Source organism: Pavona decussata, unplaced genomic scaffold, assembly GCF_977016875.1.
Source record: "Pavona decussata unplaced genomic scaffold, jaPavDecu1.1 SCAFFOLD_186, whole genome shotgun sequence".
Taxonomy (NCBI): domain Eukaryota; kingdom Metazoa; phylum Cnidaria; class Anthozoa; order Scleractinia; family Agariciidae; genus Pavona; species Pavona decussata.
The window spans coordinates 2504692-2531544 of record NW_028145595.1 but is presented as its reverse complement, the minus strand read 5'-3'; the positions used below and the strand labels follow the sequence as shown (position 1 = coordinate 2531544).

General features: G+C 38.6%; 2 protein-coding genes across 4 annotated transcripts; both read right to left on the bottom strand.

The window, feature by feature from the left end:
• Positions 1 to 1011: 1011 nt before the first annotated feature.
• Positions 1012 to 23536, bottom strand: LOC146462690 (ceramide glucosyltransferase-like). Of its 3 annotated transcripts, none has more exons than XR_014857080.1 (13): positions 23289 to 23536; positions 23077 to 23146; positions 22847 to 22915; positions 22467 to 22569; positions 21154 to 21255; positions 19831 to 19895; positions 19306 to 19353; positions 18633 to 18744; positions 7536 to 7602; positions 7113 to 7199; positions 4895 to 5087; positions 1960 to 4081; positions 1012 to 1857 (listed from the first exon to the last, which is right to left on the bottom strand). XR_014857080.1 is itself a non-coding variant. In XM_085085402.1 (12 exons), exons 1-12 carry the CDS (start codon positions 23411 to 23413, stop codon positions 3884 to 3886), a joined length of 1239 nt encoding a protein of 412 aa, XP_084941528.1. In that variant the 5' UTR covers positions 23414 to 23516; the 3' UTR covers positions 1012 to 3883. The 3 variants fall into 3 exon arrangements, 1 of the variants encoding a protein (XP_084941528.1); XR_014857081.1 differs by having other exon boundaries at positions 2066 to 4081; XM_085085402.1 differs by having other exon boundaries at positions 1012 to 4081; positions 23289 to 23516.
• Positions 9436 to 16906, bottom strand: LOC146462691 (uncharacterized). Its single transcript, XM_085085312.1, has 6 exons — positions 16717 to 16906; positions 16401 to 16619; positions 15076 to 15269; positions 13446 to 14495; positions 11452 to 12457; positions 9436 to 11112 (listed from the first exon to the last, which is right to left on the bottom strand). The coding sequence occupies exons 1-6, from the start codon at positions 16904 to 16906 to the stop codon at positions 10199 to 10201; spliced, it is 3573 nt and encodes a 1190-aa protein (XP_084941438.1). The 3' UTR covers positions 9436 to 10198.
• Positions 23537 to 26853: the final 3317 nt, after the last annotated feature.

The following is a 26853-nucleotide window of genomic DNA, read 5'->3' as shown; positions in this document are numbered from 1 at the left end:
GGAAATGACGGGAAGAAAATGCAGTGGCTAATTTTTCGAGCGGTTTACAATGGAGTGAAACCCAAACCAAAGTAACTACTCTGACAAACAACAACTGACGTAAACAACACAACGAGTCAATCAGAATTCGAATACAAGTACTCGGCGCCAAGCGCTGGAAAACGCGTGCGACCAAGGCACGATTGGTTTTGGTCTTGCTTTTCATTGGTTGAGAAAGTGGGACGAGTGTTTTTTTTACCCAATCACGGAGCGAAAGAAAGAAAAGAAGAAAAGCGAAATCCCTTGTAGAGTAAAAGATGGCGGCTAATTACATGGCCACAGTATCTTGCGAACCTAACACAGCCAATAGACACAAAGAAAGCCATCTTATTTTGCGAAATTCGTCCCTATGCTAACAACATCGTGTATGCAGGTTTGAAGTTTTTAGAACTTTTCTGTGCGCTTTTATGAGCGTTTTAAGGATTTTCGTACGCTAAGAATTATGGGTAAATGTACAAGACGCCATCTTTTTGTAAGAATGGGCAAAATAGCTGTTAGATTTCTCTTTTTAAGTAAATGTGAAAGGTCATTTCTGCAAACGTTCGCTAACACATGTATGATAATTTAATGATAATGATAATTTAAGAGCGATTTTGTACTCCAGTGACTCCAAAAACCTCTTATGAGGAATTTCTTGTAATCATTGACGTGATTTGTATGTATTCCTATTCCAGAATAGGGTCAATCAAATGCACCCTTAGTTTCGTCTTTCGACGCTCAATTGAAAACCATTCAAACAAATCAGGACTTCCTGTCGAAAGGCTACTACCTACTGAATATAGACTACGAAAAGTCGGGGAAAAGTCCGCTATTTTTCTTTGGGATAACAAAGCGAGCGCAAAAACTGCCTCTTGTAATGAGAAGTTTTAGCATGGCGCGTATTTGCATTTTAAAATGTTTGCTATATTGAATAAATCTCCTTTTTCCTGTTATCTGCACACAGCGAAGAAACGCAACACAAGACGTGAAAAGTAGCTTCCGTCGAAATTTTATTCACGTTCACATTTAAATTTAATTCAGTTTAATAACTTAAAATCATTTCATGCTTTTTAACCCTAATTTAAATATAACCACAAACTAAAGTGCAAATTTATATATCAAAATACTGCAAAATGCAGGGAACTCAACCAATTGGTTTATAAATAAAAGTGTTAATAATAATAATAAAAAAAATGTTACCACCGCGAACAATTTAATTTGAAATACAAAATCATTGGTTCAACCTCGTTCCCTTGGGGACGGGAAGATGGGAGAGCCTGGGAACGAGGTTGTATCTTTTCATTCTCGTCCCCAGAGCCTCTCGTCCCTAGCTTCTGAACCAACTCCAGGCCAACTTCTTCATCAAATTAACTCTGAAACAAGTAACTAACCTGAAGAACTATTAATGATGCAGAATCAATAAATTGTTACTGGTCTACACCCACTCCCTTGGCAAATTGATGACAATTTACCTGTTATTCATGTATAGTTTCAAATTATGAAATTCAATTGAACATTTCTCTTCTAGAGTCAAACTTGAATTGACCAATGTTCGGTTTATCAAGAGAGTTAACAACGAAAGGTAAATTGGCCACCGTAAAGACATTCAAGACCTTCGTCTCTTTGCTCTGACGAAGGGCTAACGCTCGAAACGTGATATCAACTCAATTGATAAACCAAACATTTGTTTCTAATCCCCACTGACACAGTACCACATTTACTTTAGAAACTAACCACCTTATCCATTTGAATTGACTAAGGTAATGTGATCATGGTTATAGGTGTGGATGAAATCCTAAAGTGTGGCCATTCAAATGAAAGCTACTGAGCAGTACTTTCCTGTGGTGTTGTTCATTATGCTGTACAAGGTGGTTCTAATTTTTGAGTTTGTGGATGAAATCCTAAAGTGTGGTCATTCATATGAAAGCTACTGAGCAGTACTTTCCCGTGGTGTTGTTCATTATGCTGTACGAAGTGGTTCTAATTTTTGAGTCTGTGGGTGAAATCCTAAAGTGTGACCATTCAAATGAAAGCTACTGAGCAGTACTTTCCTGTGGTGATGTTCATTATGCTGTACAAAGTGGTTCTAATTTTTGAGTCTGTGGGTGAAATCCTAAAGTGTGACCATTCAAATGAAAGCTACTGAGCAGTACTTTCCTGTGGTGATGTTTATTATGCTATACAAAGTGGTTCTAATTTTTGAGTTTGTGGTTGAATTCCTACAGTGTGACAATTCAAATGAAAGCTACTGAGCAGTACTTTCCTGTGGTGCTGTTTATTATGCTGTAGAAGGTGGTTCTAACTTTTGAGTCTGTGGATGAAATCCTAAAGTGTGACCATTCAAAGCTAATGAGAAATACTTTCCTGTGGTGCTGTTTATCATGCTGGACAAGGAAGTTCTAACTGAAATACTTTGCATACCAATGTTTATTACCACACTCTAATTATTTTGTTGACCTGAGTACCATCTGCACTCACTGATTGCAAAATACATGTCATTTCTCATAAATGTTCTGAAATCCACAAGAAAACTTTGGACTGTTATTCTTGATACAATAAATAAAAGCTACACCATCGTGGGTAGCATAATAATGATGACATTTTTTCCACCTCCAGATGAGGATGCAAAGATTCACAAGACTTAAATACAACAGCGAATGCCTGATTATGACAGCAAATGCCTGCTATCTTGAACATAGCCTGCAGAACAGGCGTTATTTTTTTTGCATTTTTCAGGCAAATGAAAGGCAAACGCGGAGCACGAGTCACGCACAACGGGAGGGGGGACCCTGACTCATGTCTCATGCTTGCCTCTGCTCGCCTGAAAAATGCAAAAAAATAACACCTGTTCTGCAGGTTATCTTGAACACAAATATGATAATTGTACAATAATTCACCCCCTGGGGGAGGGGGTACTTAAGTATATTAGTGACTGGGCGGTACAAATGAAGCCAAAGTGTTATACCCCCCCTCCCCCCCGCTTGGTATTAACCACTGCTATCTTACAGATAAACCTGCTCACATTGTTACTGGCAATTGTTAAGTAATTTGCTCCTGCCTATTTTGAACAAAAACCTGTTTCTCTTGGACACCGTCACATTGTACTGGCTACCAGTATCTCATTCCACTTCCTACAACAAACTGTGTTTTTCCCCAAGAGCACCCAAATCAACAGAAGTCTTATCCGAGATGCCATTTCCCTGACCACAAACCAATTTTTACTGACCATCCAAGACAAATCCTTTGGCACTAAAGCTGTAATAACCAATCCACCGTAACGAAAAAGATGGTGTCTGGAACATTTACTCATAATTTTATTTTGCGTTCGAAAACCTTCAAAACACTAATACAAAGAAAAATTAGAAAAATTCCAAAAAGTTCAAACCTAGCATACGCAATGTTGTCTGTACAGAGATAAATTTTGCAAAAAAGAAAACAAAGAAAAAAATATATATATATGTGGCTTTCTGTGTGTCTGTTGATTGTGTTAGGTTCACAAGGCATCGTCTGCCATCTGCCATCTTTTCCGGTATGGTGGATTCAGATATATATTCAACTTTTTGGAAACAACATTTACTGTACCTTTGCTAACAAGGAGACTCTTTTGCAAACCTTGTAGCCCAACAAATGTATAATTCCCTGACTTTTGACGGTTGCAAAGCTAGCCCTAGCCTGTGAACACAGACGTATTTCCGGCTGTTGCTTCTCTCTGCAGCTGGAAATACATCTGTGTTCGCAGGCTAAGCTTGCCCTGACTTTGTACAAAATTCCATGAATTTTTCCTGACCTTGAAAAAAATATATTTTTCCCTAACTTTTCCCTGACCCTAGCAACCCTGTCTTCTGCTTAACCATCTTAATTTTAATTAACAGCAGTGATTGTTCAAGTCCTGGCATTTCTCCTGCAGCCGCTCAGCCTTACCACCAAGCCTTAGGACAAAATGTGATGTCCGCCACTCAATTTTCCGGCCGCAAGCTGCCTGAAGAAAGAACACTATCCAGGAAAATTCCCGAAACAGCCATGCTAAAATTAGCTTCCACAGAGGAGGCAAGGGATTGTTTGGCTGGAAAAAAACCAAAAAAAAAAACCGGACTAATCAGTGTCATCAATACATACATGTATTACTGTACCTTTCAATAACATGCGAACTCCGAAGTTCAAGAAACCGTTTCATTTTCTACTGCTATTAATCAGCCCAGTGGACCTCTTAGAAAACTGTTTGGCTTATTTGGTTCAAAAGCGCATATTCAAATGTTGTGATTGGCAGATTTCTATCCACTTTGTGGGTTTTTGTATTTTTATGGTCAGTCAGTCGTCTCCATAATATTATTATGATCAGTTTAATGGCAGCAAAATACGCATTTTGAAGTTCAGAGTTCACATGTTATTGAAAGGTGTGATATTAAAATTATTAAAGGGGTTGTATGACTATTGGTTATTTTCTTACATGTAAGTATGAAAATTGGATCAATGGAAACCAATACAACAGTCCAGGTTTGTTCAAAATAATGATTATCTGAAAACAGATTGAAATTTGAAATGTTTGGCCAAAAAACATTAAGTTATCATACTTTGTTTCTACCTCTTGTAAAAGGCACAATACTTAAGCAGGTGGACTGTAATAATTTATAATTATTATCTGAGATCATCAAGACTCATGAAAATATAATCAGGAGTTCACTCAGAGATTTTATATTTATTTCTCCAAATGAACAAATTACCTTATGTGTCAATGCCTCATTCAAGTGTCAGGAATTTGGAAGGGGAATTGAATTGAAGAGCAAGTTTTTATGCGAATGTGGTTTGCTGGTTTTGCCAATAAGGAACCAACCATGACCTTAAAAAATAACAGAAACACAACAAGCAAAAAACTCACCCCTTGAACAATTCTTAGTAACAAATAATCCAAGAAAAACCACAGCACAAGGTGTTTAATGAAGAAAAGTATCGCACTAAACTCCCATAAGTATGACACCGCCCAGCATGCTAGTAAGCCAATGACAACACTCTCTGTCAATGGTTCAAATATGGCTAGGAACAGTTCCATGGTAAGGCGAAGTCTGGTCCATCTACAACATGAGCGATTATAATTACAGAAATATTGAACTTGTCATTACAATATCAATCAAAACAGACACCAGTATACAGAGAGCTGAAAATGAACTCCACAGTTTGGTGGCCAGTGGGGCCATTTTCCTTGGTCAAGACCAAGTGGTTTTAAACTAGGGAAATTTCTACAGGAATTCTGAAATCTTGCTGGCAATGTTCAAAATTGACATGTAAATTTTAAAACTCCATTCAAATTGCAAAAACACTGGTCATGCTGACACATGATGTAGACTGACTTTAATTATGTTCCCCTAAGTTACAGTACCATGCAAATGTAAGTTGACAGTCCCTCAAAACTCGAACTTCGAGGCTCGAGTCGAGTGCATCGAGTATCGAGTCGAGTGCATCAAGTTTCGAGGCATGAAACAAAGAACTTCTCGCGTGATTAGTTTTTCACACGTCTTATCCGAGGCCTCAGTTCGGTTCCTTTTTACAGGGATCAACTCTGCAGAAACAGCCACCTGTGTTTGCGTTTTTGTTGGAGCGATGTGCTCACGTGTATGCTCGAGCTGGAAAGAGTTCGCTCTGCAAGCGTTTTCTCGGTTCCTTGCCGATAATAACCGAAAGTATTGTGCGTTCTTAATCAAGAAAATGCTGTTTTCTAAGTTTTGATTCGAAAGTTTAAAGTACAATCAAGCATAATGTGCAGCGTACTAGTTTAGCGAGGTTAAAAGCGATCGCGCGTGTTTCCATTCTCAGCTTGTGACCTGTTGACCAGGCTAGCGACCGAATAAGTCGTTTTAGTACTAGTTTCCTTCACTGTTAAAATGAGTAATCCAGTCATCTGTCAGAGGAAGACACGGCTACAATCCGAAATCAGTTGATAGAAAATGAAGAAAACGTGACATTGCCTTTTGAGATGATCTCGATAATATTTATGCAAATTTGTAACGCCACGCCGAAGACGTAAACATTCGCGGCAGTTTTCAAAGTCTGCTCAAAGGCAAGCGAACGGCCACGTTGAAGTTTCCCCGGTTTCTTGCCGAATTCTACCATAGATCTTGTGCGTTTTTAAATAACGAAATGTTTTTTTCGAAGTTTATCATTCGAAAGATTCAAGTACAATCGAGTATAATCTTGCGGCGTCACTGCTTGCGCAGCGAACATATTTCAGAAGCGATCGTGTTACATAATTTCCGCGAAAAAGCTGCAATCTTGTAGTTTAAAATTCGCTTCATTGTGTTTGAAGTTTGATTGAAAAGAATTGGTTTAGTATGTGAAAAATTTAAGCACGTTTCAATTTCACAACAACGCGAACGGATGTGTTTTAAAAATAATACGCGGAAGGAAAAAACGCGCCGAAACAGATTTATCGAACACTCACTGCAATTGGTATGATTTATATTGGTAATTGAACTGAGTGGAGTGCAATTTGGTCTGAAATCAGCGCGCAGCGCGAGTTTGATTTGAAATCACAAGTATGATTTCAGACCAAAATTGCACGACACGAAGTTCAATTACCACTTAATTACATCCATTTTGAAATCACAGAGTATCATTGTCAATATTAATATTCTATTTGTGTTACTTCATTTCCATTTTGATGGGCTAAAGAAAGGATGCAATTTAGAGCAAAAAATGGTGCAATTTGGGAATAAATTGCACCATTTTGGACCATTCAGATTCCAAGGATCACCAGTGATTTCAAAATGGATGTAATTAACTTCAACATTCGACCAAACTAAGAAAAGACTACATGCAAGAGCCATACAAAAATCTCTTTTGTTCTCTCCTATTGTTTGAGGTTCGAAAAATTAATCGTTTCCTCGAAATCTGCCATCGAGATCCTCGAAAAATTCTTCTAGTGTCTCGATCCTCGATGCTCGAAACTCGAGCCTCGAACCTCGCTTCTCGATAGCTTCGAGGATCGAGGATCGAGTTTCGAGTCGAGACTGTCAACTTACATTTGCACGGTACTGTAAGTTAAGTTCCCTTATATCTCAAATTAACTTCTGCTCTAAAGAAAGGAACCTAAACCAACCTACCTGACCATTCTTTGCTGATATCTTAGAAGAGAGTAGTACGTAGGATTCTGCATGGCTGGATCAGAGCTTAGGACAATTTTCATACCCCTGCAATAAATATTACATTAAATATAGTAAACTTAGGAAGCTCTTAACCACTTACTAAGAAAAGTAAATATACATCCTTATGACATCATAACTTCAAATTATAAATAAAAAATTAAATTTTGAAAAATCAATACACCACGGTTTGCACCTCGAAAATCTTGAAAACTTTTTAAATAGGATAAGATGGTCAAAACAACTTCTCTGAGGAAGTTAGGGTTTCCAAGATACAATGATTAGAAATGTTCCATAGCAACGATAAATTTCGTAGTTAAGTTAGCCCCCCCTTAACCATTTAATAGCTGTAAGCCCAACATAACAATCAATACAATCACTAACCTATTAACTATAGCCTTTGATATGAAGTAATCTTCTGCTATATAACAAGAAAACACCTCTAGTCCTCCTACGGAATAAAATCAACAAAGTGTCACTCACAGATTCTTTGAAATATCTCTTAAAATGTTTAGGGAAAATTTAAGAGCCAATGTCGGAAAATATCGAGAATCTCAAATCAGTTCTAAAGATTCGAATTTTTGCTGATACCACCCAAACATCCCTGTGGGTGAACTATTTCAAGAAATGATATTAAGAAATCCCCAAGCGCTTTACATTTTGAGAATTTTAGAAAAGTTCGAAAATTCGCTAAAAATACATTTTTTTTATTCGGGAAATGGGTGCAAATTTTAACAATTTTCATCGAAACAGTACAAGCGCGCAAAAGCTCCTATTGACTTGATATTACTCATGTGTTTAGCAGACATCCAAAGCTTTAAGACCTCATAAAAAGGTTTTGCAAAATAACTATTGTAATATAGTTTCTGTCTTTTATTGTGTGCACCCTGATTGTGTGTTGTTTTGGCAAACAAAATAACGCCCAACTTCAATCGCCAAAAGTCGATCCTGGTATGTCATAGATTGAAAAAAATACTATACTAAACAAAAGAACTGTTATTTTATTAATTATACCTGAAGTTTCAGCTCTGCAAGTTAAAATGCTTGCGAGTAATAAAATTTTAACTTGAGCCCCCCAAGTCGCCGTGCGCGACAAGAACGTGGAATGTAAACAAAGGAAAACATATGCAAATCGAGGAGGAAATTACGCGGAAGTTATAACTTGCCCGTCAAAGCGCAAAGAATTGATGGAAATTCTGTTATATAAACAAGTATTGCTATCTGAGAGACTAATAAAGCGAAATTATCCGTCCAATAATAATAAAAAAGCTATTCTGGGGCGGGAGGGCTAAGGGTCATGAAATCGGGTCGGATGAACTAGCGCGGATGGTTCCGAGGTAAAAAAAAAATCAATCATTTTAATTCCAAACGCTTCTAAAGAAGCTTTCAAAATGCACCATGGAGCAAACAAACAATGTCAGTAAAAGTAGATATTTTGAGGCATGATAGAAATAAACCATAAAATGTATGAAGTTTATTTTTAGAATATAAAGAAATGACAGAGGCTATTACGGGCCATCGACTATTCCATTTTAAATGGTCCGTCCCTTGGCTATGCTACGCGATATTAATTCCAAAACGTAACAAGATACAACAAAATAAATCAGAGTTTAAAATAATCTTAGAAAAGTATAGTACTCACTTGGGAATTAGATTTCCCGCATCGCAAATTTCTAATTATATACATTTTAGAATTGTTTACTCACTGACCAGTATGTCGTGTTCCGTGTTCCAAGTTTGCGCAGTTCTCACTAGAGTAAAACCCTCCGTCTTGTTTAAACATGTCATAAAAAAGACTAACTTATTTGTTCATTAGAACTATTTGTAGATAGGGAGTAAATAATCCTCACATAAACACAGAAAACGAAGAAGCCACTTCATCTTGTTTATTTTGGTGTTGTGTTACCTGTCACATTTTTCAAGTCACGTGTTGCTGTACACGGTATTGTAAAAATGAATTATAACATGTTCTTTAGTTATTTCCTTTAGGGTAGTCGCCAGCAAAACATCGCAAAATCGTCACTAAATAAAGGAGGACTGTGCAATCAGAACTAAAAGAATCTCCTAGTGCACCTTCGCCATCTCCGTTTATATCTAAATAAGCAAAATATTACTTCTCTCCAGAAATGAATAGGGATGCCAATCGCGCCCATGTCGGAGTTCTTTAGTTATTTCCTTTAGGGTAGTCGCCAGCAAAACATCGCAAAATCGTCACTAAATAAAGGAGGACTGTGCAATCAGAACTAAAAGAATCTCCTAGTGCACCTTCGCCATCTCCGTTTATATCTAAATAAGCAAAATATTACTTCTCTCCAGAAATGAATAGGGATGCCAATCGCACCCGTGTCGGAGCCCTCAAGCCCCTTTCCAGGGTTATTCTTCTTCTCATCCCTGGAGTTAAAGAGACAGAAAGGGAAGTAAGAGGAAGAGACTCCAAGAGTCATGAGAGCTTTGGCGGTACTTTTCAATGACTTTAAGACCATTGATCCGAAAACAAATGAGAAATGCTTGTACCTCTTCCAGTGTTTTGTAAATTTCTGCCACGCGCTGCGCAATTTTTATAGGGAAATATCCCCCGGCTCTAGGGACAGACCATTAGAAAGGTTCTGGGGTGGGGACGAAGTACAAAAAAATAAATATTTTCGTGCAAGGGAAAATCTTATGAAAAAAATTCATGCACGCCGAGTAGCCTTAAAAATACTCCCGCATTGGCCTAAAGGGAAATGTTAACGAAAAAATTCATGCCGCTCTAAAATTCCCCACCCCCATAACTTTCGTAATGGTCCGTCCCTTACAACTGAAGTATTTGAGATTTTCGTAGGCTCAATTACCTGCAGCTGTTTAGGAAATGAGCCCGCGCTCCTCCCCCGAAAGTCTCTTCTCGGGATCGAACCAGAGAGAGCGGCGAAAACCGAGGCTTAGATCTCCACTTATTTTTCTTTACTTACATAAAATATTACTTAAAGAAATGATCGACAGATTGGTGGAAGTAAAAAAGGAGGTCTCCTTCTCGATGTTAAGGGACAGGACTTGCTAGAGTCACCTCTTCAGTAGTCGATTTCTTGGCTTTGGCAACTACAATCACTGATGGCTTCTTTAAGCAACTTCAGGTATGGAGCTTTACGGCGAATTGGTGGATTAGGGATGTCGAGATTGAGGCCTTGGCAAATCACCTGCAGCAACGAAACCTTCAAGCTCTTCAATGAGTCTTCTTCTGCCATGGCACAGATGTTGTATTGGTCAAACAGTATTGGATGCTGGAGGGTGACAGTAGCCATCGCTTTGTCTCTGGCCGCAGAAAAGTTTATTTCTTCTTCAATAGCTGTAATGTCGACTTCATGGGTCTGCTGGCGAGTTGTCGCAGAAAGGCGGGAGAAATATGAAGATATCTGCTGAGAGGTCAGAAACTCAGTTGATTTAAAAAGCCGCTCGCCATTCGAACTATGGGCACGTCTCATATCACGTGCTACAAGACTTGCGTCGACTTTCCGTCCAGTGGACTGACCAATGGTGAATTTAGCAGTGAGATAGGCCTTCTGCTTTTCACTAAAACGATATGCCTTCTTAGCTGGTCGTAACGCCCATCCCTCTGCTAAACGTTCCCTGGATTGTTTGCTTGCAACACTGCTGGTTCTTAAGGTTGGCACAACACCGACGCCCTCTTCTAAAACCTGCTGATAGCCAAGCTTGGCAAGGTCCATAAGAGTGTGTTTTTCCAGGGACCGTATGCATTTCTCAGAGGATAGATGTTTCGTCAATGCCGAATGTCTCTGGAAAACCCTTGTACATCCACTCTCTGGGCAAGTGTATACACCATGCTTGGTCTGACTCTCCTGAATGTCACTGGAACTCTCTTCTGTTTTGGGAGACTCGTCGTCATCAACATGCTTTTTGTCTTTATGGCCGAGAGACTTGAATTTCCCCGGAGAAAATGTAGATTCTAACCACCTGTTTTCGGATTCTGTAAATAGGGAAATTAAAAGTGTCAAAACGATGGGTAAACGAATAAATTCAGTGTATTGTGTTCTAGTTTTAAAAGAGCTTTGTATATTGCTATACTTGGTATTATTTTTCCATTGCTCTTATTAGTTTTGAGTTGATCTTACCGATTACGTAGTGGGCGTGGTAGGCTCGCGCTTCGCGCGCGAGAATTCGCGCATTCACACACACAAATAAAAACGACTGTTTTGCAGTCTAAGGTTTTCTTAGCCATCCTTAATTTTTCTTAAAGAACATTTTAAAATAGTCCAGGGTCCCAAATGCAAACAACAACAACAAAAACTTCAAGACTGAATGTTACCTGTTGTCAAGGTATCGGCTTTGATTCCTTTTCCTCTGCCAATGTCATATGCCCTCCATGCTTTGATACCACCTTCTGTAAACTCAAAGTTGTTGAGTTTACTGACATTTTGGATCTTCGCTGTTTCGCTGATTGGTAATGCCGTTGTGATTGCATCCAGACACGCTACGCGAACGCCATCAATTCCTCCATGTGAGACAAGAGCGTCTTTTAATTGAGTGGCATTCGTGACATCATGGCCTTCATTGATGAAACTGCGCACGTGAGCCTTACATGTGGCTGCAAGACGATCTGCAGCTCCCTTGCCGCCCTGTGGATCACTGAAATCAATGCGTCTGATTTGGACTCCAGTAGAATTCGAAACTACAGGGCACGCAAGGATTGTTGCGGACGAATGATAGCATCCAGCGTTGTCCTGCCGAAAATAGGCCTTCGTTACGTTTGGATACTCGGCTTTGACAGAGCGAAGCACATCCTGCATAATTGATATCACGGAGGTACTGTCCTGACTACATGACTGGATGACGTGAATATATCCTTGCCACTGTAACTGACTGTCAGATCTTCTATAGACCACGGAAATGTGCCAGGATATGCCACGCTTCCCGAACCAGTCAGACTGCGATTCTCGGTACCTCTGCGGTAGAAACTTCATTGCCCAGTCGTTGACAATGAGTAATGTCTCATTGTCAAGAAGGTCAAGACAATCCAGTCGCGCTTGGTCTTGGTTAAAGGATCGTAATATGTGGCACTGCCATGAACGGATGGCAAGCTTCGATGACTGCATGATGTAAATCGCTTCATCACGCTCCGCGTCATCAGATGAAAAATGGCAACGGTTTATACGATTTTCAATTTCCCTTAAAGTTTCGTTTAGCGCTTCACACTGCTCACAGGTACCTTCGTGATTGTGTTGACACTTCTCCCGGTAGTCTGGATCGGTAGCATCGCTCAATGAAAACGCTACACAGTGATCTGGCACGCCAGCTTCTTTCTCTAAATGTACCTGCAAAGAAGTCGATCATTGTATGAGCAATAAGCCTCATTTAATCAACTTATTTCGGCGATCGGCTACACACAACGACAGTGAAAGTCAAAAATTTGTCATCCCAGTTAATATTTTTTGCGCTTCTATGTACTTGCTACCCAAGTTATACGCCTTTCACACAAATGTTTTCCCACATGGGATCAAGATATAGCAATACTCACGCTTACGTCACCTATTGATATTAATGTGCCAACACGAAGTGCATTACCCTGGGTCCAGACGTTTTTTTTTCGCGTGCTGCGGCCGGCGGGAATCTTCGGCTGAAGCCGCGAGAAAAACGTGGCTCACTATAAAGACTTGACAAAAACCGAAAACTGGGCAATAAAAGTCTCTGGAACCCAGAGAAGAGGCGCATTGGTTCTCGTAACAAAAGATTCTTTTTTTTTTTTTTCACTCGTTGCAAATTTGAATTACAACAAGAGCCATAATGGCTCTTGATTACAAAAACAATGCGCTTCTATGTACTTGCTACCCAAGTTATACGCCTTTCACACAAATGTTTTCGTACATGGGATCAAGATATAGCGATACTCACGCTTACGTCACCTATTGATATTAATGTGCCAACACGAAGTGCATTACCCTGGGTCCAGACGTTTTTTTTCGCGTGCTGCGGCCGGCGGGAATCTTCGGCCGAAGCCGCGAGAAAAACGCGGCTCACTATAAAGACTTGACAAAAACCGAAATACGGGCAATAAAAGTCTCTGGAACCCAGAGAAGAGGCGCATTGGTTCTTGTAACAAAAGATTCTTTTTTTTTTTCCACTCGTTGCAAATTTGAATTACAACAAGAGCCATAATGGCTCTTGATTACAAAAACAATGGTGGTAAACAGTGATGTCTTCTAGTATCCTATAGGATACTAACGATCAGGCGGGAACTGAGGTGAAATGTACCCATGTTTATTAATGCATTAACCATCAAATTTTTGGTTTGCTAAAACATACCTTGTAGTCTCCTTTTAGATAAAGCTTAGCAGCTTTGAGCGACTCGATCATTCGTGTTTCCCAATCCATGTCACTTTCCACTTCGTTTATTTTACGCACCAGTGATATCAGGTCATCAAATGCTCGTGTACCCTCCGCGGCATAGTAATCGAGTCCCTGAAGAGACTTTCTTACTGACGCACTGCATTCAGACAAAATGCGCAACATCGTGCTTTCACTAAAAGGCTGAAAGCCAGTCTCTTCACAGTACTGAGTATATTGACGCACGATTCGCTGAGGTATCATGGTTCTTATCACGTTGGGAACTTTAATGACTTCACCCGTCGAAAGAGTCAAATGTTTCTGTCCGAACGGAAGATCTTGCACTAGGTGTGGGCTTGCAATAAAGCACAGAAAATGATCTAACCGTTTTAGATCTACTTTTATTCTTGTTGACACCTGAAGAGGTACAGGTGCTCCTCGACCAAACTGAAGGCGGTGCAAATTTGCCATAGTGTACCGGTACGTTGTTAGCCCTGGAATGAAAGTGGCTAACATTTTATAACCAGCAACACCAGTCATTACAGAAAGGATTTGGCGGCGGGTATCCCAGCTATCGGCGTTATTGTACGCTTCTGTCAAGGCTTCTAGGTAACGCTGATCTGCTTGTGAGATTTCTTCAATACCAAGCAACTTGTTCATGGAAGCTGTTGACGTCATGGCTCTCCAAATAAGGCCAGCATTTTCGGGGGAAATGGTTTTTAGCACTGCAGCTACGATGTCGCTTGATCTTCTTGTATACCTTTGTTTAGTGGATTCACTGCAACTGCTAAAGTCCAACCATTTTCTTTGAAGCGGCGGGATATTCCAAGCCACCAAGAACTCATTCAGAAGGCTACGCTGCATTTCTGCGGCTGTTTCTTGAGAGGGAAGAATTTCATCGCTTTGAGTAGACGTTGTGCTCCTGGTTTCAGGGCTTAAAAGGGTCTCATCGGCAATTTCTAACTTGCTTAATGCACCAAGGACAGCACTAGATACATCACTGTCTGCAGATATTGATTCCTCGGTTTCCTACACATTTGAAATAAATAACAAATTAGAAAATCCTTATGATACCCATTACAGTTTAATCCGGGTTGCTGCATTTTTCACAAAAGCGCCCTGTATTGTCCGATTTTGTACGGATAAGAGGATATGCGGTTGGGTACGCCACTTCTCTAAATAAACAGCTACCTTAATTTGATTTTTTTTAAAATCAGCTGAACAAAAGCAGTGAAGGCGCAAGTAAACAATTTGCTCGTCCGATGGTAGTTTATTCACAGATTTTTGCTTCTTTAAGTTTGATTGGGTTGAAGTTCAGCCTTTCAGCCTCGGCGGATCTCGCGCTACTCGATCTGCCTAAATTTATTTCTTTTGGTGCTTCATGTTACAGAAACTGAGTTATGCTTAGTGGCAACCTCGACCCCAGCAAATCTCGATTGCCTTCTCTTTTTATGGCCTCTTCCCTGTATTATTGACATCATTTTTCAGATACCACAATCGCCGTCAACGTTTGCTGTTTATAAAGAATTATCCGGGGCTTTTGAGCCAATCATTAACGGAGAAATATTTTGAGTACTAAATAACTTATTTTATGGGCTTATGAACATACCAGCCTTGTATGACCAGTTTCCATGAGTCCTTCTAAATTCTTTTCTTCATCCCTACTTTCCATAGATCCTTCTAACTTCTCCTCTTCCACTTTAGCTTCCCTAGGTCCTTCTAATCCCTTCTCTATAGCTCCAGCACCCGTTACATGTGTTTCCTCTTCCCTCGTCAAATGTGCAAAACAAGTGAAGCAAATAGCTAATGTAAAATAATAGTATGTTAGTGTAACAATCGTATACCTCTTCATCCACGAGAAAAAAAGTGAAGTAGTCTTACTTTTTCTAGTCCTCAACATTGAGGTAGTTTTGTTAAACTCCTAACAGTTGAAATATTTGCAAAACACATTGCAGCTTATCCCAAAAAAAGGGGGAGGGAGAGGGGGGGAGGGGGGGGAAGGAGCAAGTGTTCCTGTCCAGTTTTTGGCAATTCGAAGCATATCATGGTTAAGACCGGTTAAGCTCATGAGAGAACGGGGATAACTAATGTCTACACACATTTTCGCCATTTTTTTGCAACTTTATTTGACAGCTTCTGTCGCCATCTCTTGTTTGTGTCTTACTTCTCTGGGCCCCTCGGTAATAACACAAAAAAGGTCGCGAAAAAAAGTCGCGAACACTGGCAAAAACCAGATCTCTCAAGGACAGAGTGAGATCTGGGTACGAGATTAGGGACCATACGGGTGTGCGCCGCTGAACAGCGTATAGTTTTTGCTTTTGAGTCTTAAACAGGGTGTCTCTTTAAAAGAGTGTCAAGGTTAGTGATGGAGGGTCTACATTTGTGGTTACCAACGATTTTTTTTTTTTGGAAAAATCCTAATTCCATTATGTTAGTTTGAAAAATTACTCAATTTTTTATGCAAAGTGAAACAAATAATCAGGGCCATAAATTTAGGTCAAATGTCTTAAACTGGATAGCGAAAAGACAAATTTTGTCTTAAACTTAACTAAGTCAGGGTTTGAAGGCCTCGGCGGGTGGCGGCACACTCCTACCCAAACTTCCCTTGAGTGCCCTCCCCCCACCCCGGGTTCCATCACTTCAGTAAAAAAAATTCCTTACAGGGCTCCTATGGATTACGTCTGGAACCGCTATTGCCGGTTACCTGTTGTCAAAAGAATGCACGATATCGAGCTAAGGAATTGTGAAGAGATATATTTTTAGGTGATCTTTCCTTAGATGAAGGCAAAATTTCTGTAGGCCTCCTGGTTTTGAATATTTCGAAATTGGTGACGTCACGTGACAACCAAGAATTTGTTACTACCAGGGCCGTTCTATCAATCTCTCATGAGAACTTCAGTAAAAATTACAAGACATTACGTAAAAATCACTTACGCGATCCAACAGCAATTAGTTGGCCTGTTTCCTTCAAAATAAGTGAAGATAGTTGACTGTTTATTCTGCGTGTTCCTTTCACTGTTGCTGACTTATGTGCGATCATTGGGCTTGGAACCGAACACCTAGTTTTCCCTGTTCTCCATCTTATACCATATTCCGCCCGATGACGGGGACATATAGTTATGAGTTCATGAGACACATCAGGCGAAAAAATTCCTGATTAAAAGAAGAGAACTTTCGTAATAGTACTCTCACGCAATAATCACGCAACAAAATTAAAAACAAAGTAAAAATTAAACCAAATGTCGTTTACCTGCACGAGCTAGTAGCAGTTTCATTTCACTTTCCAACGATGGATCTTCACTAAGGCCATACATTTCCAGATGTCTCGTGATGTCTCGTTCACATTTAAGAAGAGGTATACATTCGTATTGACCAGGATATTCCTGGCTAACATCGCATTTAAAATTTCCATCAACAAGAGTCGAAAAACTGCACAACATTTTTTCTTTCCACACACAGCGTTATAAACGCTGTAGATTATACCATGTGTCGCTTATGCAATGTAGTTTGTTTGGATTTCGAAATACTGTACAGAATTAGGTGATTACGTGTACACGGGGAATGTTGCGTGCACAGGGTAATTTATTCAAATCACTGACCATACATGTAACTTGACACCAAATTAAAGAACCAACATTTGGCGCCGAAACCTTTGTACGGACATATGTTACAATTTCAGTTACTCGCTGGTTTTTAAGTCATTTCATTCAGGTAAGCTACAAAGCCTTACATCACGAGAAAGATGATGAACACTTGCTAAGACTGTGACTGGGTGGAGGGTATTAGTTTCTAAAAATCCTGGACGAACATCGAAAACCAATTCTTTCGTAAGAGTATCTCAAAGCTTGGAGGCGATGGACGTCCGTAGAAGGCCCTGCCTGGAAGGTGTGTTCATCATTATTGTAAATGTTTGCTTTGATATACTTGCATCTTGTGCTTTTTGGCTTTGAGCACAAACAATTATTGTTTATTTTATTTGGGATACAATTAATACGGTCCGTTTTGTTTGTGGTCTTGATAGCCGCTGTCATTCCATTTTGTTGAGAGGTCATTTACAATAATTTTGACTTTCACTTCATAGTTCATTTTTATCTAAGTAAATTTATTATCTGTTGGCGAAGCTAATAAAATAAAAAAATAAACATAGTTTGCCGATGGGGTTTTGAAGTTGAAATGATTGATAGACCGAACGCCTGTTACTTCAGAACCGGGGATTCACCCGACCAGATTTCGTGAATCGCTGTTCTTTTTATACTTTGTTTTAGTATTTTTCCTTGTTTTAGATTATTCGACGAACAATTTCGCTTTATTAGCTTCCCAGATAGCAATACTTGCTTAGATAACAGAATTCTCATCAATTCCTTGCGCTTTGACGGGCTAGTTATAACTTCTGTGTGATTTTCTCCTCGATTTGCATATATTTTCCTTTGTTTACATTCCACGTTCTTGTCGCGCACGGCGACTTGGGGGGCTCAAGTTAAAATTTTATTACTCGCAAACGTTTTAATTTGCAGAGCTAAAACTTCGGGTGTAATTAATAAAATAACAGTTCTTTCGTTTAGTATAGTACGTTTTTCAATTTGTGACATACCAGGGTCGACTTTTGGCGGTTGAAGTTGGGCGTTATTTTGACTGCCAAAACAACACTCAATCGGGGTGCACACAATAAAAGCCAGAAACTATATTACAATAGTTATTTTGCAAAACCTTTTTATGAAGTCTTAAAGCTTTGGATGTCTTCTAAATACATGAGTAATATCAAGTTAATAGGAACTTTTGCGCTCTTGTACTGTTTCGATGAAAATTGTTAAAATTTGCACCCATTTCCCGAATAAAAAAAATGTATTTTTAGTGAATTTTCGAACTTTTCTAAAATTCTCAAAATGTAAAGCGCTTGGGGATTTCTTAATATCATTTCTTGAAATAGTTCACCCACAGGGGTGTTTGGGTGGTATCAGCAAAAATTCGAATTTTTAGAACTGATTTGAGATTCTCGATATTTTCCGACATTGGCTCTTAATTAATGGAGGTTTCATCACAACAATTTTAGCAATTTGTTGCTATAACCAAAGGAGAGTTTTGCCATACGATACGAGGTGAAGTTGTAAGAAAGCACAGGAATGCACAGGAATTCTACCATTTGGTAATAGTTATTGCACAGCATACCTATTTCATCCAGAAGGGATTTACTGTAGAGGCTTGACATTCCATTTGCACACAGCTGGCCCAAGGCATATGCTAGTAAGTACACAAATGCATGTTGGGTTCCAAAGTAGACCTGTTGGGAGAAGTCAAAAAGGTTAAACCATTTTTTTTGCCAATGGCATCATTTTTCTGTTAACCCTTTAAGCCCTAACAGTGATCAGCATCAAATTTCTCTTTGTAATACCAATGCTTATTCAACCCCTGATGTCATGAGAATTAAGGATATGATCAGATATTTTAATAACTTCTCTCACAGAACTTTTATAAGAAAAGTATGGGGACAAAATAGTCACCATATCAGTACTGACTAAAAATGAAAGTAAAATATATGAAAAATTGTACATGAGAACTGTGAATGAAAGATTTCATAGATGAATGATCATCGCATCGTGAAAATACAGCCTCGTAGTTGTAATCATGGCTGCCATGTTTCATTCTCTGCTTCCCTGCCTCCTTCTTTTGTCTTTCAGCCCAATACCCACCCCCTCAGTTGCACTTTCTACTCTCCCCAACCCTCCACTGCTTTTAAAATCCAAGATGGTGGCAATAGCATTTGCAGCCTAGTTACAGGGTGTTTTTGGGTATAATTTTGGGCATTTCCAAAGTTAAATCAGTACATTTCTTCTTTTCTCACCTTATCTACACAACCAGCAAAATCCATGCAATTGGTAACAAATGGTATCTGTTGAAAAACACACAAAAAAAGTTAGATATAAGAAGTTAGATAATTGCTCTCCTCAAAATATGCCAGTAATGAGCATCTTTGTTGTCTATGGTTGATTATCTGCTACTTTTTTTTAATGTGAATCTTCATTCACTACAACAAGCGTTAGTTACAATAATATATAAGATTTGGTTGTAATGATAACAAGTACAAAAAGAGTTACAACAAGCACAGATTCATCTGCATTATTTTCTACACTCACCATTACAATATTTGATTAGAACATGAGATAAAGTTGTAATAAAAAAGCGAATAAGAGTTAAAGACTAATGCACACTGATTTACATTATTTTTTACACACACCATTGAAAATGAAACACACGAAAACAGAACTGTACAACAGTACGCATACCACGTAATGTATGACATAATATTATTGTTAGTAGCAGTAGTACTATTTTTTTTAATATAGTGATAAAATTCTTTATTTAGTACCTGATGTACCATTCCTACACCTGGCCCCATATGCGACACCAACTCAGTCAGTGTGCCTTGATGAACTAAAAACAACAGTTATACATTTAATTAGTCTCTTCCAAATTGTAAGACTTGCACAGCAAGCAACCAGACAACATTTGCTAATTAGGCAGCAAGACAGGTGAGATAGACAGATGGATAGATAGATAGGTTTATTAAATTAATTTACATTGCAGCTAAGTGGCTGAATTGTGTAAATTTACAATTGGCTGATATTATTACAAACTATGCTAAAATTTACAAATTATCAAGGTAATTTACATAATAATAGTAATGAAATCTAAGGGTATTGATAACAATATGAAAGTATAATAGGTAAAGCCATTAATTTTTGTTCCCTTGAACAGCAAAGACTCATATGGGCACCAATATATTGATCAGCAACAGTTGCCATATTGGAACAAGATAGAAAACTGTCTAAGACAGGAAACTTCTCTCACAACAGAAAATTCATGAGATTTTTATTATTTAAAGAGTTGAGTAACAAAAATGATCAAAGCTTAATTGACAGAAGAAGCCAGTACGTTACGGTAATTGAGATGGAAGGGATGAAACAAGAGCAGCAATTTCATAAGTACGGCAGGTGCAAGGATGTCGCAATTAACAGCTAGCTATTGGCAAATTTCACCTTCTAATTGAGACCTTACACTGGCTGAAATTTCAACAGAACACAAATACTTGAGGCTAATTCTAATTAATGTGCACAGTCCAGATGAGCTGGCTGGGTTTTAATAATGAGCTTGCTAAGGTTTTTCTTAGTCACATTCCTGCAAGCAGTTAAGTATGTGGAATGAAAACTCAGTGACTTTTCAATGGTACTTAGGAGAATCTAAGGACTTGTATTTTGACAGAATTACAACCCTTTAAGCCCCAGTGGTATATCAGTATCTAATTTCTTCTTTTAACATCAATACCAGGATATTTAAAATCTTCTCCAAACTACTGCTATAGGAAAAAAAGTAAAGTACACTGAGGAGAATTTGTGTGTTGATATCAATTGGCCCTTAAAGGGTTACTGAGGTGAGCAGTGACGGCACAGTTGTGAGAGCACTCGCCTCCCACAAATGTGGCTCATGTTCGATTCCCCAACTTGACATCGTATGTGGGTTGAGTTTGTTGTTAGTTCTTAGCTCTGAGACATTTTACTCCAGTTTTCTCCTCTCCTCAAAAACCAAATTCTAATTTGATCTAAAGAGCGTCCCCACTTAATACATTGACACTTAAATACAGTGATTTATTTCTTTCTTTCTTTGTTTAATGATCACTCCATTTCTCACAAACCTTTAATGTTACTATCACATATCCAAAGAAGGTCGTATTTGGCTGCTTTGTAACCTTGGTTCATATTGTTAATCTTTGGATTCACTCCAATGGTCTTGGCGGCTGCGAAAATTATAAAACCCAGGAACTTTCAACATATATTACAACTAATATGAATTATAAATAAATAATAAGGCCCAGAGAATAGTAAATTACAACACGAAGAAAATGAAACTCACGGAAAAGCTAAGTTGGTTTAACAGTTTAGAGATAAACTTAAAATACTTAAACACAGTTACATGCAGGCTACCATACTGAGTGTAGTTACTAGCATACATTTTTGTCATTCATTTTTTAACATGCATACAAAAAGCATAAAATTACACAAACCAAGCTCACTGATTTTTCACGATAAACATTCAGGTTTCCGGAAAATACAGTTGTGCCTTAATTTTCAGCCATGTTTTAATGCCATAAGATAACAGTACTTATAAGGAAGATAATTTAGCCCAATAACATTTGCACAACAACCATACAACACACAAATTATATAAAAGGTCGATAAATTATCCCTGCGTAAACAAACTGCTTAAAAAAAATGATACTATTTTTAGCTTTTCAAAAATACTATCAGCTACATTTTTCTAGTTGCTTGACAATATTGTCAAAACTTTTCAAAAAGAATATATGAAAATTTCTAACTGCAGGTGTAATTACCGTGGCTACTGACAATTGTCAGTTCACAAAATACAGCCAAAAGCACTCATAATTTATCTTATCTTGATAACAAGTTGGCAAGAGCCCAATGGTGACAATCTAATAATTTCCAGTGAATATTTTATGAGCCAAATAAAAGCAGAGATAAAATTTTTTATTTTACAGAATCAAAGCTGTGGCAAGACTGTAAAGATCAATTTTTTGTTTAATGTTCAAGGATTAGAAACAAAAGGTATTTTTCAATCCCTTTTGTGAGGTCAGTAAGAATATTTTCCCTGGGGCTAATAATGTTTACATTCATTAAAGCATTTATCATGTATATTTAATGATGTTTATGACATCAACATTTGGTCAAATTCACAGTTCCTGTTGAGAACATCTGATAACAACTTCAAAAGTACTTTAAATTTATTATTAAGTTACTGTTAAATTGTTTTATTTTCATCACGAGCCATAGATTTCAAGATGAAGTTTTGGTTTTGTGGTTTTGGGCAAACCCACCTTTTTTGAACTGTCATTTATGTAAATATAAGCCTAAATTATAATCCTCCCCAAGAATAAATTACTAGGTAAATTTTTCGGAGTACTCCAACTATTTATCTGCTTTTTCAACTTACCAGTAAACAACCTTGAATTCACTAAAGGATAGGCTTCCATAAGCTGACGTACAATTTTAACTGCAGGATCTAGTTCATCTTGCACGCAAACGAGAATTTCAAACTGACACGAATTAAAACACAAAGATTAGCTAGAAACAATGTTTAACACGGGCTACTACATGGGTTTGCGCGCGATTCATGGTCGATCGAACTTAAAATTCACGAAATGTTTTAAAATTGTCTTCAACCCCCTACAAGAAGTCTTTCAATGATATAAAAGAATTAATAAAAAATATAAAAATATCTACACAATGTAGGTAAAAAATCGAAGACAAAACAACATAATAAGCTTATGGTCTGAACAAACAACTGGTCGAATAAGGGAACAAAATGCTTACCTTCGGGTAATTTAGCTCGAAAAACGTTTGAAGATTTTTTATAAGATTGGGTTCTTCTCCAACCAGAGGCTGAAAAATAAAGATACCCTTAACACAAGTTCCACAATTTTGGCGCACAACGTTAACAAAACCATATGTAAATGAATTAAACAACCTTCGACCCATGGTTGTAACCATTTGGGATTAAATAATCAGCTCGATTTCACCACGATCTCTCAGCGAAATCTTACCTTCAGAATAGAAACCCCTGGCATTTCTTTATTATTCACAGCAGCGGTAGAATTGTGGAGGTATATTTTGCTGAAAAATGGATCCAAAACCATTTAGTGAAGAGTGAATACACTATGAATACCATTTGAGTGACAAGAACGCGATCATGCAATGAAGTTATTGAAAGCTAACAGCAAACATATCGCTAAATACTGCAACAAATATTACTCACCCTGCTGCAATAGATATCAGCTGAAACAATACTAACACCATCCACAATAAAATAAAAAGCATTGCTAAAAGATCTATGGCGCTTGGAGCGTAAAATTCGTCGACACTCGCGAAAGGGGAAGCCATGTTGGATGTTGAGAGGCGCTCGACGTGCCCTCGGGTCGAGTTGTCTGATTGGTTTGTTATCTGTGATTGGTTAATTTGATTGGATAAGAAATTCCCGCCCTTTTTGGTTGCCTTTGTCCCGTTTGTTCCTGTCGTTGACTGTGACGTGGCTTGCACTTTCGTTTCTCTGCCACAGGAAAATTGTTATGAGTCAATAGGGAAAATTCTCGAATTTTCGAGGATAGGGTTGATGAACTACGAAATTAAACCCTCACTTAGCCTAGTTTCAACTGCTGTTATGTCGGTCGCAATCGGTCACTGTTCCCACGCGTGAAAATGGTTTACCGTACCATGCCAACTGAAAATGATTAACATTCCCCCAAAAAACGACTGCGTCACGTATCTGTCACGGATGTGTCACGAACACAACCGTCACTGTTTTCATAAAACGAGTCTACGTTATTTGAACTTCTCCAGCCTGTTCCCTGCATGAAGAAAATTGCGATCGCGCGCATCATTGCCGTTACATTGCTTCCCGCTGTTTAAACGCCTCGAACAGGCTAGAACTTCTCATGCACAGCTATAGGTTGTAGCCTGCCCTAGTCCTATCTCAGAACTCTCTCCTCCTCCGCCCGCCCTGCATAGGGTGTGCGCAGGGCGGAGGAAGATGGAGTTCTCAGACAGGACTAAGCTGGCCCCGGTTGTTCAAAAAATGGATAACTCTATCCAGCGCATAAAATGTACTCCAACCAATACATTTTATCAGCTGGATTGCGATTTATCTCGGGTCTTTGAACAACTGGGGCATGGTCTATATCAAAACCGGGCCTCTTATTATATATAATAAGAGGCCCGGTTTTGGCTGCGCTGGGAGGCACAGCTGGGCCTTGTAAACCACGACGCTGTGTTATAACAACAATCTTTGACTTTTTTTTATTATTAAATGAGAACTGAAAAGTTCGGCAGCTGGGGACAGTGACCGATCGCCACAGACATAACAACCGTTAAAACTAGGCCAAGCGAGGATTTAATTTAACAAACCGAGTGAGTTTAGCGCTGTCTGTACTCTTATCGACAACGATATTCGTCATCACAGTGGTCAAAATGTTGTGGACTCACGAGGCGCAGCCGAGTGAGTCCACTGTGATGACGAATATCGTTGTCGATAAGAGTGCAGACAGCGCTAAACCCACTCGGTTTGGTTTTTTACAACAATACCAACGTAAAAGAAAATTTTTACAATAACTGTCAAAATTTCCGCGCCCTGATTGACGCGAGCAGCGTTGTCTAGGCTCTTATTATCGACAACGGAAAATCAGCCAATCGGATTGCGAGATTAGAAACAATTGTGGTAAAAATTGCACTTGATCAACTGAACCCCGTCTTCTGCTCGAAATTTTCTCCTCTTGCCTCGTAACAGTTGTCGTAACCTTTTTTGTCATTTTTTGTTAAAGTGCAGGGTCGCGTTCCCAGTACCGCAGACACGGGGTGTTGTGTACTGGAGTTCGCCAGGTCAACCACAGTGAAGTACACGGCAAGGGCAGCAAGACTAATGCGTTTATTAGGATCAGGCTGAGCCGTCTATTTACAACACTTGCGGTGAAAACTAAAAAGGAATACAATTGTCTAAGTCTAAAGAAGCGGAAAAAACTACGAATTCAACGCCGTAAAAAACGAAAGGAAAGAATACATGGAATTTTACAAGCGTAACTTACGTCTGATCTTGACTCCGGGGTTGAGAACAAGTTACTCCACGTTCTCTTCGAAACTCCGATAGAAATAGCTCCGTGAACTCCTTACAGTTTGAAAACTCCTCGCAACTGAGAAACATGCTTACAAGAAAAAGATTCTTAATACATGTCTTTGACGTAAAGGAAATAATAATGAAAAAAGCTTTGTGCGGCTAGCCAAAAAACGAATATTCGGTAATCATGCGATCAATAAAACAAAGCTACAAACATAAGAGAACAAATAGTCCCTGAGTGTTTCTAAAGTGCATTGTTCTTGTCAGGAACGTGACATGCAGTTCCAATCACTACCTATAATAAGGGATGCTAATTCTGATTGTCGATTAGGCAATTGATGAGTTTCTCGATGAATTGAAGCTGATCGCTTTGATCAGTTAGATATGTGTAGATAGTGACAGATCTATACCGTTGAAAGTCTAATTAATTAGGACCATTCTTCCAGAGTCGTCGTTTTGGGAATAATTTATTTTAGTGTTCTGTACTGATATATCCGATTATTATTAAAAACTGGATCATTGTATAATGCAATTCCAGGCATTTGATTGGTTTAGCGGTCATGGTATATGAGCCATTATACCATGCCCGAGAAATAGGGGCCATTAAATTGTCTTCTGGTCGCTCTTACAAAGCGAAATCAGCAAGATCTTGCAATATTTCTTAATTGTTTCCACTCGCGCTTGTTGGATATGAGATAATGATAGCCAACTTGGCGCTACGCCGCTCGTTGGCTATCTATCTGATCTCATATCCAACGCGCGCTCGTGGAATGATTGTTAAATATGCAGACCCCTCCGGTGAGACAAAAATATGCCCCACCCCCTTCGCTTCTCCATCAGTTAGAGAATAAAAATTATCAGAGAAAGGAAAATATTTACAACGCAAATTATTTTGGATTGAAATAGCTAAAGGAATTTTATTTGGTGTTGGGACTTATTACAAATTATATCTCGGTTTGGGAAATATCACAGAAAAAGACCAGTTGATTCATTTCCTTCGTTACGCAGCTCTCTAGAGATAATACTAATCATTTTCTAGTCTCACCTTGTAGTTCGACTTAGTTGTTCTTAATGTGTGAATAACGTGTAAATTCTCTTGTCATGAATTCGGTATGAGCAGCCGATCGTTTCTGCAGAAACACTTTCAACCACAAAGATATGTTTAATTAAGTTTTCCCACAAATGATAACACCTTGTTTACCTCACTTTGATGAGTTTTTACTCAACTTGACCTTTCGTCGGTCCTTTCCAGGAAATAATCTTTTTAGTTGCTTTGCTTCGGTTCTTTTACCGAATTCATGGCAGTTGATGTTCATTTTAAAGGTGAAGATATCCGAATAATAATATCGGTACTTTTAAGGTGTTTTTAAAAGTAAATACTATGATCTTAGGGTGACTATGAAGATAAATATCCATTGTTGTAATTCTGCTATCAGTCACGTATTGAACATATAATTCGAGCTCTAGATTTTGATGACCACGTACTCACTTCAGAATTTATGGAAAAATTTAGCCAATCGTTTTCGATGAAGAAGGCTAACTCCTTCAACGAATCAACTACTTGTACAATTTTTAAGCAACAACTTTAAGTGTTTTTCAGATTGTTTTGGTGAAACTTTTCTGTATAAGTCGGCTAAACTTTGTAATTTTTACATTCGTCTCCCTATGTCTATTGACGAGACAACCCAAGCTTTACCGGCGGTAAACTTTTACTAGG

Coding starts and splice junctions, on each gene's coding strand:
- LOC146462690 (XM_085085402.1), bottom strand. CDS start 23,413: ATGGCTTCCCCTTTCGCGAGTGTCGACGAATTTTACGCTCCAAGCGCC. Junction 21,256..22,466: donor GAATTCAAGGTTGTTTACTG/GTAAGTTGAAAA, acceptor TAATTTTCGCAG/CCGCCAAGACCATTGGAGTG. Junction 19,354..19,830: donor GTGTAGGAATGGTACATCAG/GTACTAAATAAA, acceptor GTTTTTCAACAG/ATACCATTTGTTACCAATTG.
- LOC146462691 (XM_085085312.1), bottom strand. CDS start 16,906: ATGTTGTGCAGTTTTTCGACTCTTGTTGATGGAAATTTTAAATGCGAT. Junction 15,270..16,400: donor ACTAATTGCTGTTGGATCGC/GTAAGTGATTTT, acceptor ATTTTACATTAG/CTATTTGCTTCACTTGTTTT. Junction 12,458..13,445: donor ATCTAAAAGGAGACTACAAG/GTATGTTTTAGC, acceptor ACTTCTTTGCAG/GTACATTTAGAGAAAGAAGC.